General features: G+C 39.9%; 1 protein-coding gene across 12 annotated transcripts in view; it reads left to right on the forward strand.

Moving 5' to 3' along the window:
• ABLIM1 (actin binding LIM protein 1) overlaps nt 1-12,557 on the forward strand; it is a 192,048-nt gene that overhangs the window by 160,566 nt on the left and 18,925 nt on the right. For 9 of the 12 annotated variants that reach the window (XM_067000417.1, XM_067000418.1, XM_067000415.1 and 6 more), the window contains exons 13-14: nt 8,850-8,954; nt 11,019-11,066. In XM_067000417.1, the coding sequence (XP_066856518.1) occupies nt 8,850-8,954; nt 11,019-11,066 (153 nt within the window). The remainder of the gene's footprint in view (nt 1-8,849; nt 8,955-11,018; nt 11,067-12,557) is intronic. The other 3 variants (XM_048060488.2, XM_067000413.1, XM_067000414.1) reach the window with 1 other exon arrangement.

The following is a 12,557-nucleotide window of genomic DNA, read 5'->3' on the forward strand; positions in this document are numbered from 1 at the left end:
TTTGATGGGCGGATGGGCTCAAGCAAGAATTTGGGTCCAAATGTAAAATCTTCAAAAGTTCGCAGCCCGAGGGATTTTCCGAGAAGATATTTGTTCAAGCTTATCTCTGTTCAGATGATCTCATCTTTGGCTAACCTGTTTTTTTTTTCTCATATGACACAGACATAAGTCTGTAGAATTCATCATTTTGATCTTTGCTACCCTGCTTTGGGGTGATTGTTAATTTATAATTTTCCTCCAGTATTATTCATATTGAATAATAGCATGTGTATATTTAACATTCTTTTCTTAATATCACTTCTTGTAGCCATGTTATTTGCAAGAATAACTTCTCTCTGAATAAATGCAGTGGCCCCAAGTAACTCCTCTTTGGCTTCCAGCTAGCCCTTGAGAGAGAAGCGAAGCACTGTGTTGACGTTGTCAGCATCAGGTTCTTCAAAATTTGAGTGCTACAAGTTTTGAAAAAGTTTGCAGCCTTTTCCTACCGTGATGCCCTAGCTGACGTTGGTAGAGTTTTTGGAATGCCTTAAAACAATAGAGGGCAGCTTGCATGCCTCTTGACTGACATGGGGTTGATCAGGCACTTTTCAAAACAGCTGCTTTCTTAACTAATTGAGCGTCAATGTTTGTGATGTTTGCATGATGGCAGCAGGCTATTTTCTGGTAACAAGGCATAGATAAGAAGCTCATTAAGCAAGTAAATATTACGCTGAATTAGTAATGCAGTTCAAATCTGAGCCTCTCTTCATCTACTTGCTGTAACTTTGTCTAATGTTTATGAACCCTTTGGTACGTCTTTTAACCTTTTTTTTTTTCCTTCCTCCTTTTCAGAATCCTAATTGTTTAATGCCTTTTTTTTCTTCCTTTGAAGCCTCCTTCCCTGCCTTTCTCTTATTATTTTTCTTTGTTTTCATTTTGTTCTGCCCCCCGATTCCCTGCTGCCGCAGAGCTGCTCCCTACTGGTGTGCAGCGGTTGTCATACCTGCGCACTAGCAGTCGCAGCTCCGCTCACCATGACTCCCGCCCCAACTCCCCCTTCCGACACCACTTCATCCCCCATGTCAAAGGTAAGGAGCCAGGCCTCTCCAAGGAGTACCCTCCGGGCTGGAGATTTATTAGCATTCTGTCAAAGCTAATAAGGTGCATCTTCGTAAGGTTATCATTGGCTGCGTAGCTGAGCATGCCTCGAAATGTGCCGTTACACTTAAAACACTGGTAGAATAGACATAATGTCCTTTCTTAGAGGAAATATGTCATTTCTAAGGGCCCTAGTTGACAAGTCATCAAGCAATTTCCCTGTTAGAAATACAGAGGGAAGCATTACCATCTACTGCTTAGAGCGTTTATGTGCCTAACTTAGCCTCTTCCTAAAGTAATATATAACAACCCTTACAGCAACTAGCATGTCAAATTATTTCCACATTCTTAAAACACACATTTAAAAATTTACTACAAATACTGCCTGAATAAGACCAAGGTGACCCAAAAAATATGAGGAAAAAAAAAAAAACAACACAGATTATATCAAGATCAATGGCAATAAGGAAAAGAATCATTATTAATCCTATTGGCAATAACTAGTGCCCAACAAAATAAAATCTCTAGGCCTCTCCTCAACTAGTGAGAATCAGCAAACTCTGCTGAAGTCAGTAGAGTTGCAAGGATTTACGCTACCTGAGGATTTGGTCATTTCTCATTTTTTAACCTGTAATTTTTTGTTATTTGATTTGAGGGCGGAGTTTTTTCTATGTCTCCCTTCAAAGAGCTCATTCAGCTCAACAAGCTTTTAGTTTCTTGCTTTCTCTGGATGTGGTTTTACTTTTATTCCTACTGGAGCATTCTCTGGCTGGGCTGTTTCTTTATGTTGGGGGAGACAGTCATAGCTTATATCACCTACGAAAGCTCAAGAAGAGGCAATTGAGTATGTTGAGCACAAACTCTATTCTGGCACCATGGATTAATGCAGATAATCAGAAATTGGAGTTAAAAATGGTTGCAAGGCAGTTGTTGCTATGCATTTTCAATAAATGCTAATAGATCTCAATGCTATCTCTCTTGAAACATTCAGATCACCATTACTAATTTTAGTTTTGCTTTTCCTTAGATGATTTTTGTTAATATGCACTTCAACTTTCCTATTATATCACTATAAAAACAAGAAAACACACCTCACTTCAAACTTAAAAGATTGGGACCCTTAAAAATAGATACACAGCTCATTTCAGCATGCAGTTAATCCATAACCCTTGCAATTTCAACATTTTTTTTTGCTGTTAACCCAAATTACTACCTGCACTCTTTCAAGTGGCATTTTCATTCTTTTTCTGTTGAGAAAATAGATTCTTCAGAAGATAAATCAGAAGAACTATTGAAAAACCGTGCCTGTTGTTTTCATGTTTCAAAGATATTCATGTGTAGATTAGTCCTGTATCTCAGCTATTGGTACAAAAGGCCAATTGGAATTGTAAGTGCTGTAGACAAAGGGGTGAGTATGGTTCTTATGAAGTAGATGCACATAGAACATTGTAAGAATCTACCATTTTCTGAAAATTTTACATAAAGGTCTTAGGCCTGTACAGGGTTCATGTGTGGTAACTAAGCAAGGCTCCCAAAGCTGTGGTTCATATCACTGTGACATGTGCACCATCTGGGGATGTGGTGCGTTTGGGAGGGGGCAAGCAGCAGGTACTCACAGATTGTAATTCACATGGCTCAGTTGGAAGAGTAATCTCTTAATTGTCAGTCGAGGAAAAGAAGCACCTTCTTAAGGTGACCTACAGCACTTCAGTGTGGTTCACAGGTTAACGTGGTGGGACTGTCCCCGTGGTTTTCATTTCCTTTTGGTTTTCTTCTCTGTGGAGGAAGGAGGCCACTCAGTAAAACAAAAAGTGCGCTCTTGGGCTTCAGTTCACCACTACAAGCTGAGCTCCGCCAGAGCATTGAGTCAAACTCAAACTTCTATAAAGCATACATAGATAAAGTAACTTGGGATGTTTTTATTAATGATCTGAAATAAAACATGTAGTAAAACTGCAGGCAGAGCTTCCTGATGACATGCAGACTGTGAAAATAGCAGCCAATAAAGAACACGAGTAAGAGCTTTTTCAGTGAGCAGTGCAGCCAAATGTAAGCCGTGCTTCTGAGTGATGTCCATTCATACACGCTGGAAAAAGTAGTAACTATGAAGAGAACTTGGCTGTTCTGGTGGATATTAGGTTGAGTAGGACAGAAGAAAGAGATGCTCCAGCTAAAAGAGCTACGTAGGGATGTTTTAAGACCTACAGGGAACTGGTAGATTCACAGTCCCAGCAGGATGAGTGACATAAGAAAAGCTCCAGAAGTTTCAGAGAAGGATCATCAATTTATTGCAGATCTCATAGTGAGAAAGTTAATGCTATTAATTTATTAGCACTATCAGATGGAACAATTTGATAGCGATTTGTACCTGTGTAATAGAAATGTGTGGTAATAGTACTTTCTCCTATATAACAGGTAAAGATACAATAAAGTCCTATGGTACACTGAAATTAGGCAAAAATCATTATTTCTCTCATTTGTTTTAGTTGAAGATAAGTAGGCATTGGAATATCTTTGTCTACAAAACACTGAAAAATACAAAAAATCAACAGGCCTGAAGACCTTCAGAATTTTTCCAACATGTTAAGTGATCAGTGGAGCTCTCACAAAACCCAAACATTAGATGAACAAATGTTTGTCGTGTTCCTGAAGTCAGAGCAAGCTCTGGCTTGTCCTTTGAACAGGTTATGATGGAAGATAGTTTGTAATCAGATGCACTCAGAAAACCCACATGGTGTATATATGTGTATATGTACTATATGTATACAAGATTATAGGGAGAGATAAAGTTTCTGCTAAATAAGTCCTGTGCCTGTCACAACATGTAGGAGAACATGTTTTCATAGGAGGAGACAGTATAGCTTGTTCTGAATATAATTAGGGGATTTGGTGTGGCAATTTTTTTTTTAATCATTCCAGTAGTGTTGAGTGAAGTCCAGTTGCACTATACTGTGTGTCCTCTTCACTACTCCATGTTCATATAAAGCTATTGTTACCCACTGGTGGGTTGAGCTGGGTTTCCCACATGGTTCTGCATTTGTTCTCCTTGTATACCAAGTGTCCACATACCCCCTTTTTTTTTTTTACATCCATCTAGCAGAAAAGGGAGATTGGTCTGGTACCGGCTGCACCTAAAGCAACTCCCTGATAATCTTGTCTGTAGCGGTTTGCCTTGGATATCATAACCATCAATTGTCAGAGTTTAAAGAACTGCCTTATTTTACCCTTGAGAGTAACATCTTTTTCTACTAGGGAGTCAGACCCTTGTGAATACATCTGAGATGAGAACTGGAGCACTGTCTGGAGTTAATTAGATGGGATAGATATGTTTACAATGATTTAACGAATAAGTATCATATATCTTTGTATTTGGCCTTTTTCAAAGTCACTTGTACTTTGAGCAGGAAGGTAAAATTGGTGTAAATTTGTATGAAAGATTTCATAAAGCTGTAGTGTTTTGGTTTGTGTTGATTTTCTTAGGAGTCAGAGAATACGGGTCATGTCAAAACTGCTATAGTAAAGGGGCGTAATTTCCAATCAACATAATGATAATGAAATTGACAGTTGCCACATACACCTGTGTTATTTTGTATCATCAAGCCAAAAAAAGTTGACATTTAGACCAGTTTGTGTGTTTACCTATAGCATAATGCTTAAACCAGCGTAATACTCAAGCCTTGCAGACAAGGCCAGATTTTAAGGCCTTTAACAAGTGAGGGGGCTAAATATGCCTAAGGCAATCTTAGTTAGAGTTTGTTGATGTAATTTACATGTTGAACAGGCTGGGAGAGGGTATAATATACATCAACTCAGACTTCATTTAAGCTCATTTGGTCTCTCCATTGAATTTGGGCTTGTCTCAATAAAGTACTGTCTTCGCTATGAAAGAATCAAAACAAGTCCGTGAATGAAAGAAACCCTGACCCTACTGAAATCAGAGACAAAACTTTCATTGAGACCCAGGATTTCATCTTACATGCCTAGAATTTTTCAGAGGCATTCAAGAAGATTGCAAAGCCCCCATAAGATTTCTGTCTGAAAAGAGCACCAAGTTAAGGGGGGAGGTTTCCTCTACTCCCAGACCTTCCCATAATGAATCTACAGGCCTCCATAGTGAATCTGGGCCTTGTTTTTCACAGGTTCCTCCTTTCCTGCCCCAAGACGGGTCTCTGAAATGAAATACTCAGTGCATGTGATAAATTTCCAGGGTTTTGTGGATGTAGCTGAAAGTTCTGCTCTGGAAAACAGTTATGCTTTGGCTGCTTCACGACTTTCAGATTTGTTGGGAAACGTGCTACACATCTGGATAAGCTGATGGACGGCAGCTTGATGACACATGAAAAGGACTTAGGACTTAGGTTCTGTTGAGGTGGTTTCTTGTCTGTTCAGAAGTAAAGCAACTAAATTGCAGGTTGGCAGAAAGCTCAGTGTTGGTTGCATACTGACTTATCTTAGCCTGATTCTGTGAATTTAGCTTGTGAATCACACGGTGGGTACAGTGACTGATTTCTATGTTAAACTGACTCCAGTATTACTTCACATCCCCCATCTACACATGCACACATTAAAGTTCATGCCAGGGGAGCAGGAGCTAGTTTTTCTCATGGCGTTGGCAAACTGGTGTGCTCTCATTGCTTCGTGGAGTCAAAAGCAGTTACAGTTTATTCTGAGATACGAAGACAGGCTTTTGGGTGCAGGCACAGCAAGGAACCCCAGTGCAGTGGGCTCAGCCCCTACTTTTACGTAAAGCTGCTGGCAGGCTGGCCTCAGGGCACTGGGAGGCACGTAGAGGCAGGTTAGCTCTGCTCTCCGGTCTGTGTATGCGCACTCTAAAGACATCGATACTGAAGATACACAGACTTCTTCCAATTTACGTAGTCTGTCACCAAAGAAAACTCAGTTTCTGAAGCAGTATTGTCCAGAGCATTGATTGTTCATTTCCTTCCAAGAAGCACCCCCTGAGCCATTTTACATTTTAGGTAGTTGAGGTTAGTTAAGATTTCTTAATAGCCTTGGGTTCCCTGTCTGAGGACTCTGTTCTTGAAAATTTCTGTACAGTTAGCCTCTAAAAGATTTCCTGGAAGAACTGCTGAGGTGTTTTTTTGTTTTGTTTTTTTTTTTTTTTCCCCCCATTTCATCATAAGCATGTTTCTGTGCTGCATCATTTTCAGTTGAACACCAGTTTTCTTTGAACTTGGAGCTGTTTTTACCACTCAGCACCAAACCCAGCAGGACGCTTCATATGCTTGAAGTCATAAGAAAAATGTCCTTATACTGAAAAACTGACCAAAGCATGGCTAGTCATTTTTGTTCACTTCAAATCCCTTTTATGCATTTTCTGTGATCTCCTACACACATTCAGATCAGTGCTAGGGTCAGGGACCCAGAACTGCCAGCCTTTCCTAGACCCTCAGGCACTATCTAGAGTTCAGCAGATGCCTACCAAGCCTGTGTTATTTTTCTAGAAATCAATTTAGACTCCAACAGTGCCATTTTCCTACTAAAACATAAAAATTGCCAAGCAACTCTAAGATGAAGTTCCTAAGGTTTTCTCTTCCTAAGACCCATTGTAGATGGAACCTTAAAACTGCTCAGGACATAAGCCTATACAGCTCTTCTGGGCAAAGTTGAAAATCATTTATTTCTATTTACTGAAAAATGGGTATATGGATGAAGTCTTACAGCAATTCCACATTGTTTTTGCAGATTTGTTGCAGTAAAATAAAAATTTTAGAAAAAGATTGTTTTTTTTAGAAACAAAACATTTTAGTTTTTGATGGTTTTTAGTTTTAATTTCTGAGAAGGCATTGGAGAATGTTGTGTTTAACCTGTAGTGATTTTTAACAATGACAAGCAAACGGAAATAATTATGTTCTTAGTTCTCTGCAAACGCAGGTTCCTAAGCATGAGCTTTAACACAAAATTCTGCTTTCATAAATTGTGGGTGATTTTATAGCTGCATCTGAAGCATTTAAGCCTTGTTATGAAAGTGGGCTCACCAGGGATGATCTAATGAGTCTAAATAGATGTACCATTCCCTCCTGCAGGGGTTGGAGTTAATGAGACTACGATCCTAGAAACTGTAAAGGAGAGTCATATATCAGTACTAGTAGGAGTCATTAGGAAGAGACAGACCACACAGAAACCCCGGGAAATACCAGGCAGCAGAGACATCTGCAAAGCAACATGTGCAGGAGGATATCGTGCTAATTGCGTGCCTTGTGCTGTGTGCATGATACAACATTGCCAGTTTTCTCTAAACAAGTTATCTGTGTACCAGCTAGGAGATTAGCCAGCATACGTTATGGATGTGAGCTATTTGGGTCTAGGTGAGACACGGCTGTGTCTCACAGAGACATAACTCTAACTGTGTTAAGAGTATTTTTTCCATTTCTGGTGCCCTTTAGGATGGTAAATGACCACTCAGATGAAAGAGAAATGATGCGAAAGAAAACTCCTCACCCCAATGTATAAATAAGAAGTGTGCTGAGCCTGAGGTTTTGGGTAGTCTAATGGAGCATAGGAAACCTGCAGCTGAAAGAAGGCCTGCATTTTTTTTTTTGGTGTTTCATAGCTTTCCTGTACTTGTCTACTATTTTATTTTGGTGGTGGTGTTTTGTTTAGTTTCTTTTTTCTTGCTTTATTAATCAGCTTTGCTAGGTTTTTTAATCCCTGGTGCATACCTGAAAAAATGAAGGGGTTTGATGCTCCCCTACCTTTTACCTTAGTGGTCACCCACACCCATATAAACTGAGCACTCAGGTGGACAGGTTTTGCTTGTATGAGTTTGTGTTACTGTGAAGAAAGGCACAAAGTAAAAGGCAGCAATGTTCTTTTATGGAAAACACACAGCTGTGCGTTGGGAAATCTGTCTTGGTGCTTGGGGATCAAACTATGTTTCAGCAGCAGCCCTCACATTGACTGGGGAGCTTTCAGGGCTGATGGGTTGTTAGGAAGCAAAGAAATAGTCCTAGTAAGAATAACCATACAAACGGAACTTAAGTTTTAAGACAGTAGATTCAGATTTGCTGAATAAGCAGTCATGAAGTATTGTCACTGGAGCCAGATACGTCATTGACAGAGACAATGGGGTGGCACCATTGATTAAGGTGCAGCCACCAGATGGGCTGCATTGCTTTACAAATTATTTTGCCATATCAAAAACTTCCTATCGGAGGAATAAACCAATGAAAGAGTGTGTAAGGAACAGGTATGCATTTCAATGTTGGCCAAGTGACCTAACAGCTATTTTCCATCTCTAGCTTCTCTGCGCTTCTGGTTTAGGGAACTGTAGTAACTGCCAGCATCTGCTTTTACCTGCTTGGGAGTTGGTTTCATTTGGGGTTTGCGTATCAACTACTATGCTCTGTGCCTGCGACTTTTAACTCCAAATGTCAATTGCCGTATTAAACCATTGCCAAGTAACCTTCCATTCTTCTTTTCCACATTGCCCATCTAATCACCAGCTGCCAGCACACAGCTCCTGCCTGCATGCCGTCAGAATGAGTGTGAGCTGCTAAAACCTCAACTCCAGCCTGAACACAAATCTTTGTCTCTGCAGGAAAATGAGGAAAAAAAAAAGTCACCAGGGCTACCAGACCTTGTTATTGTTTGTGTTTATATTTTTGGTTCAAACTTCTTTTCTCCCTGGAGGTTTTGATTCCACCAATTTTGTTTGGGTTTGATTGGGCTTGCTTTTTAAATTTATTTTATTTTATTTTGTTTGTTGCTCTCCCTCTTCTTATTTTGTTTTCTCCATTCTTTCATTGGAGGCAATGAGCCGTCCAGCGGTTGGAACTCCCCTGTCCCCTATCGGCCAGACAGCCGCCCTCTCACTCCAACTTACGCTCAGGCCCCTAAACATTTCCATGTTCCAGGTAGGAGCTGGCACTGTATGTGTCTCGGTGTCCTGTCACAGTGTAGAATGTAGCCTTTGTAACTCCTGTCTTGTCTCCATTGTTTCACGCTGTTTGCCATGGGGTGCACACGCAGGGTTTGGGACTGCCTGCTCCTGGGCTTGCTGGGAGGAGTAGTGCCTTCAGAAAAGGGGGGTTTCTGGTGATTTTTCTCTGTTCTGTTGGTCAGGTGTTTCACTGTTAGAATACCATGTATGAGGTCTACTAATGGCCCGTGAGCTGGATATAAGCTATGCAGGGCTTGATTTTTCTCTCAGTTGCACCAGCATAATTCTGCTGACTTTGGGGAAGTTGGTTGTGATTCCCAGTGACCAGTGAGCCATTGCGTCTATAGTCATGGTTGGGACTTATTTCAGTCTTGAACCAAACAGTTTATTGTTCCCTTTTATTTTATTTTTTATTTTTTTTATTTTAACCAATTGAGGATATTTCACTTGTTTTGTGCAGTGGCATGGTGTCCTCACAGAGCCCTGCAGATTTGCAAGGACATGTGTGCATCAGGATGCCCTCTCTATAAAGGGCAATATCTATTTAGAAGTGAGCTGCAGCCTCTGAGATCACTTGTCTTGCTTTTTGGTGGGATGAGGGTGTATGTCCGTAGGGTTGTGGACACACATTATCTGACTGTATCAGTGCTAGCTGAAAGCCTTATATCCAGTTATTCTTCAGGTCCCCTTCAGTCTAGTGTCCCTTTTCACTGCAGAGGTTACTGCTCTGCCTCCCGTCCTCAGACCAGGCAGATAAACCACTGATGTGAGCTTCCCTTTCAGGCAGTATGACCTGGCTTGGCCCAGGTGGGCTGTTTTAACCGCCTAAGCTAACCTGGCTGCTTTTACTTGTGCAGGTTAAAGTGCCCTTGCATGACTTACCCAGCCGAGTAAACACCCCAGTGCGGTGGGAGAGCTGTCCTGCTCAGCTGGCACACGGCAGCCCCCCAGGAGCCATGTTTGCAGCCCCCTTATGGCTTTTTGGGTCAGGCGTGCACAAAAGTACTGCGTGACTGCCCTTTAATAGCTATACTCATTTGCTGTTCAAGTAGCCCTAACAGATCACGAACACGAATGAAATACCTCAGTGTCTTTGTGTGCAAGGAATTGGCCTATTTAGTCAAGGAGGTAGGGTTCCGTAGAGTAAGTTTTACCTTAATTTTCATAGATTTCTGCTTGGTTTTCCTTAATGCCAGAGGTTGTCTCCTGTAGCACTTTAATGGGATCTGTGTATTTGTAGCACTTTAATGGGATCTTGTATTTGTAATACATGAAGTGTTGGTTTGAGGTGGGTGGGTACTTTAGAACAATGTAGCTTCTGTCTTGGATCACTGTTTGTAAAAATATTTTATCTTTTAGACATGCTGTAGATTTACTCCATTAGGGTTCCGGGAAGTGACTTTTTCCTGATTTACATTGCAATATGCAATGTGGTGGTCCTTAAATAAATATATATATATATTAAAGTCTATCCTTGTGGTTTGAGGATTAGCAATATATCCCTTAGCACTGACTCAGTGAAGCTAGCTGTTGACTGTTCAAAACAGTGTGTGAGGCAGCTATTTTGTTCTCTGGGTTTTAAAGTGAATTGTAGGCTCGCTGCATTATCCTCTTCTCAGTCCAACCAGTCAGCTGGAGAGAAAATTGAGCTGTTATGGCTGAAGCACAATTTTCCACAAGAAGTTATTTGGGGTAGTTTCCCCCAAATAGCTTGTATCTTCACCATGGAAATCTCTTGCTTGTTTGCATTTCCTAATGTCTGTGACACTGATAATCTCCTGGATATTTGAAGTGAATTGTTCATGATTTGGATGCATCCACATGTTACAGAATCAGCTCCAAAGGACTTCATACCACATGTCTTTGACTTGTCACTTGTTCTTTTCTTTTCTTCAGATAATCTGATTCTGTGTAATACTGGCTTTTTCTTGTGCTACATCCTTGATTTGGTCTGTCTGCTGTTTTAGTGTTGGGGTTAACTTCAACTATAACTGAAGTAGTTCTCATATTAACATTTTTCTCTTTCTCAATTTCACAGATCAAGGTGTCAACATTTACAGAAAACCTCCAATCTACAAACAACATGGTAAATGATCTTTCTCTTTTTGTTTCAGAGCTGGATTGTCAATTGAAATGCATGCAGAATAGTGAGAAGTATTCAGTGTTTATGCTGCAAGCATCAAAAATCAGTAGTCCAAGCTTGAAACAGCTTTTATTGCATGTCCTGCTGAGTGATTATGTTTTAACGCATGTTGTTTCATTTGGATCATATGGCTTAAATCTTGGCCACATTGATATTAATGGCAAAATTGCCATTAACTGGGATTTTGCTGTCTTTATAGCGTTGTGATGCCTTTCTGTATTTTACTTCTTTAAGTTTATATTTTCAGAATACGGGTTTTGATGGTGGAAAAATGGATTAACAACAGTCTGTTTTCTGACAGGAACTTCATGGATTATGTTTATTTTAAACAGACAAAGTACAATTTATTTCAACAGCAGTGATGGGGATGTTACTATCAGACTGGAACTCCAAATGTACTGTGGCTTCAAACAGGAATCTTTAAATACTGAAAACAATATAGGTGACTTATCATTGACAGGGCTCATTTGATTCTCAAGCCCTAGGAAACTGCTCTGGTAGTACAGTGTATTTGCTGTTCCAGTGTTTGGATTCTGAGTTGGACAACAGCATTAGTACTCTTATCTTTTCAGAGTAGATGTTTTTTTAGCAAGTCTGAAATAACAATGATGGCAGAAGCCAACTGCCTTGGTCTTCTGTAATACTCCAGAGCAAGGGACCTTGAATGTGTTCTCTATTCCCTTTTGCTGTGAACAGAAAACTTTAAATAGGACATTTCTATGTGATGTGATGAAAGACAGATGACTCTACTCTTTAAAGACTCTGCAACCCTTTGCAGACCCCTTAACCAATGAAACTTATTTGAGTTAAGTAGCAAATTAGCAGTACTACAGGGTTCAGATGAACAGTTGGCTGAGAGCTGTTGAGCTGAGATGATTAAGAAAGCCCAGGAAATCCATTCTGTAGGCAGGAATGAGCACTGCAAATAGCACAGCTGAAGTTTTACATCAGGTTTCTTTCCTCTTTCTTTTTTAAGTTTTCAAACCATGTGATCATTTTAGAAGTCTTAACATTACTTTTGTTTATTTTTATGGTTTTAATGTATCTCCTCATCTCCCATTAACATGTGAATGTTTAACCACTGACATCACCAAATCTAATACGTAAGTACTGTTTGAAGTCATGCTTTTGTAAACTCTGACCAGATTTCTCCATACCTGTAATTATGCTTAGTTTTCCAATCATAAAATTCTCAGAATTCCCAATGATACCTAATACTGATTTTCCTGAACTACTCTGAGTGTGTTGGATTAGTAACAAAGTGCTTCATTTCTATAACAGATATCTTTCCCTTTAAAAAGAAAAAGGGGAAAAAAAAATCCAGAATCTTTCCTTCTGATATAATAGCTTCATATAAGAGAAGGGTGATTTGGACTAACAGTTCGTGGATAAGAGGTAGTTAAGGTTGTTTTAAATGCAAACTAAATTCTATTG

The sequence above is a fragment of the Anser cygnoides genome, chromosome 7 (genome assembly GCF_040182565.1).
Source record: "Anser cygnoides isolate HZ-2024a breed goose chromosome 7, Taihu_goose_T2T_genome, whole genome shotgun sequence".
Taxonomy (NCBI): Eukaryota; Metazoa; Chordata; class Aves; order Anseriformes; family Anatidae; genus Anser; species Anser cygnoides.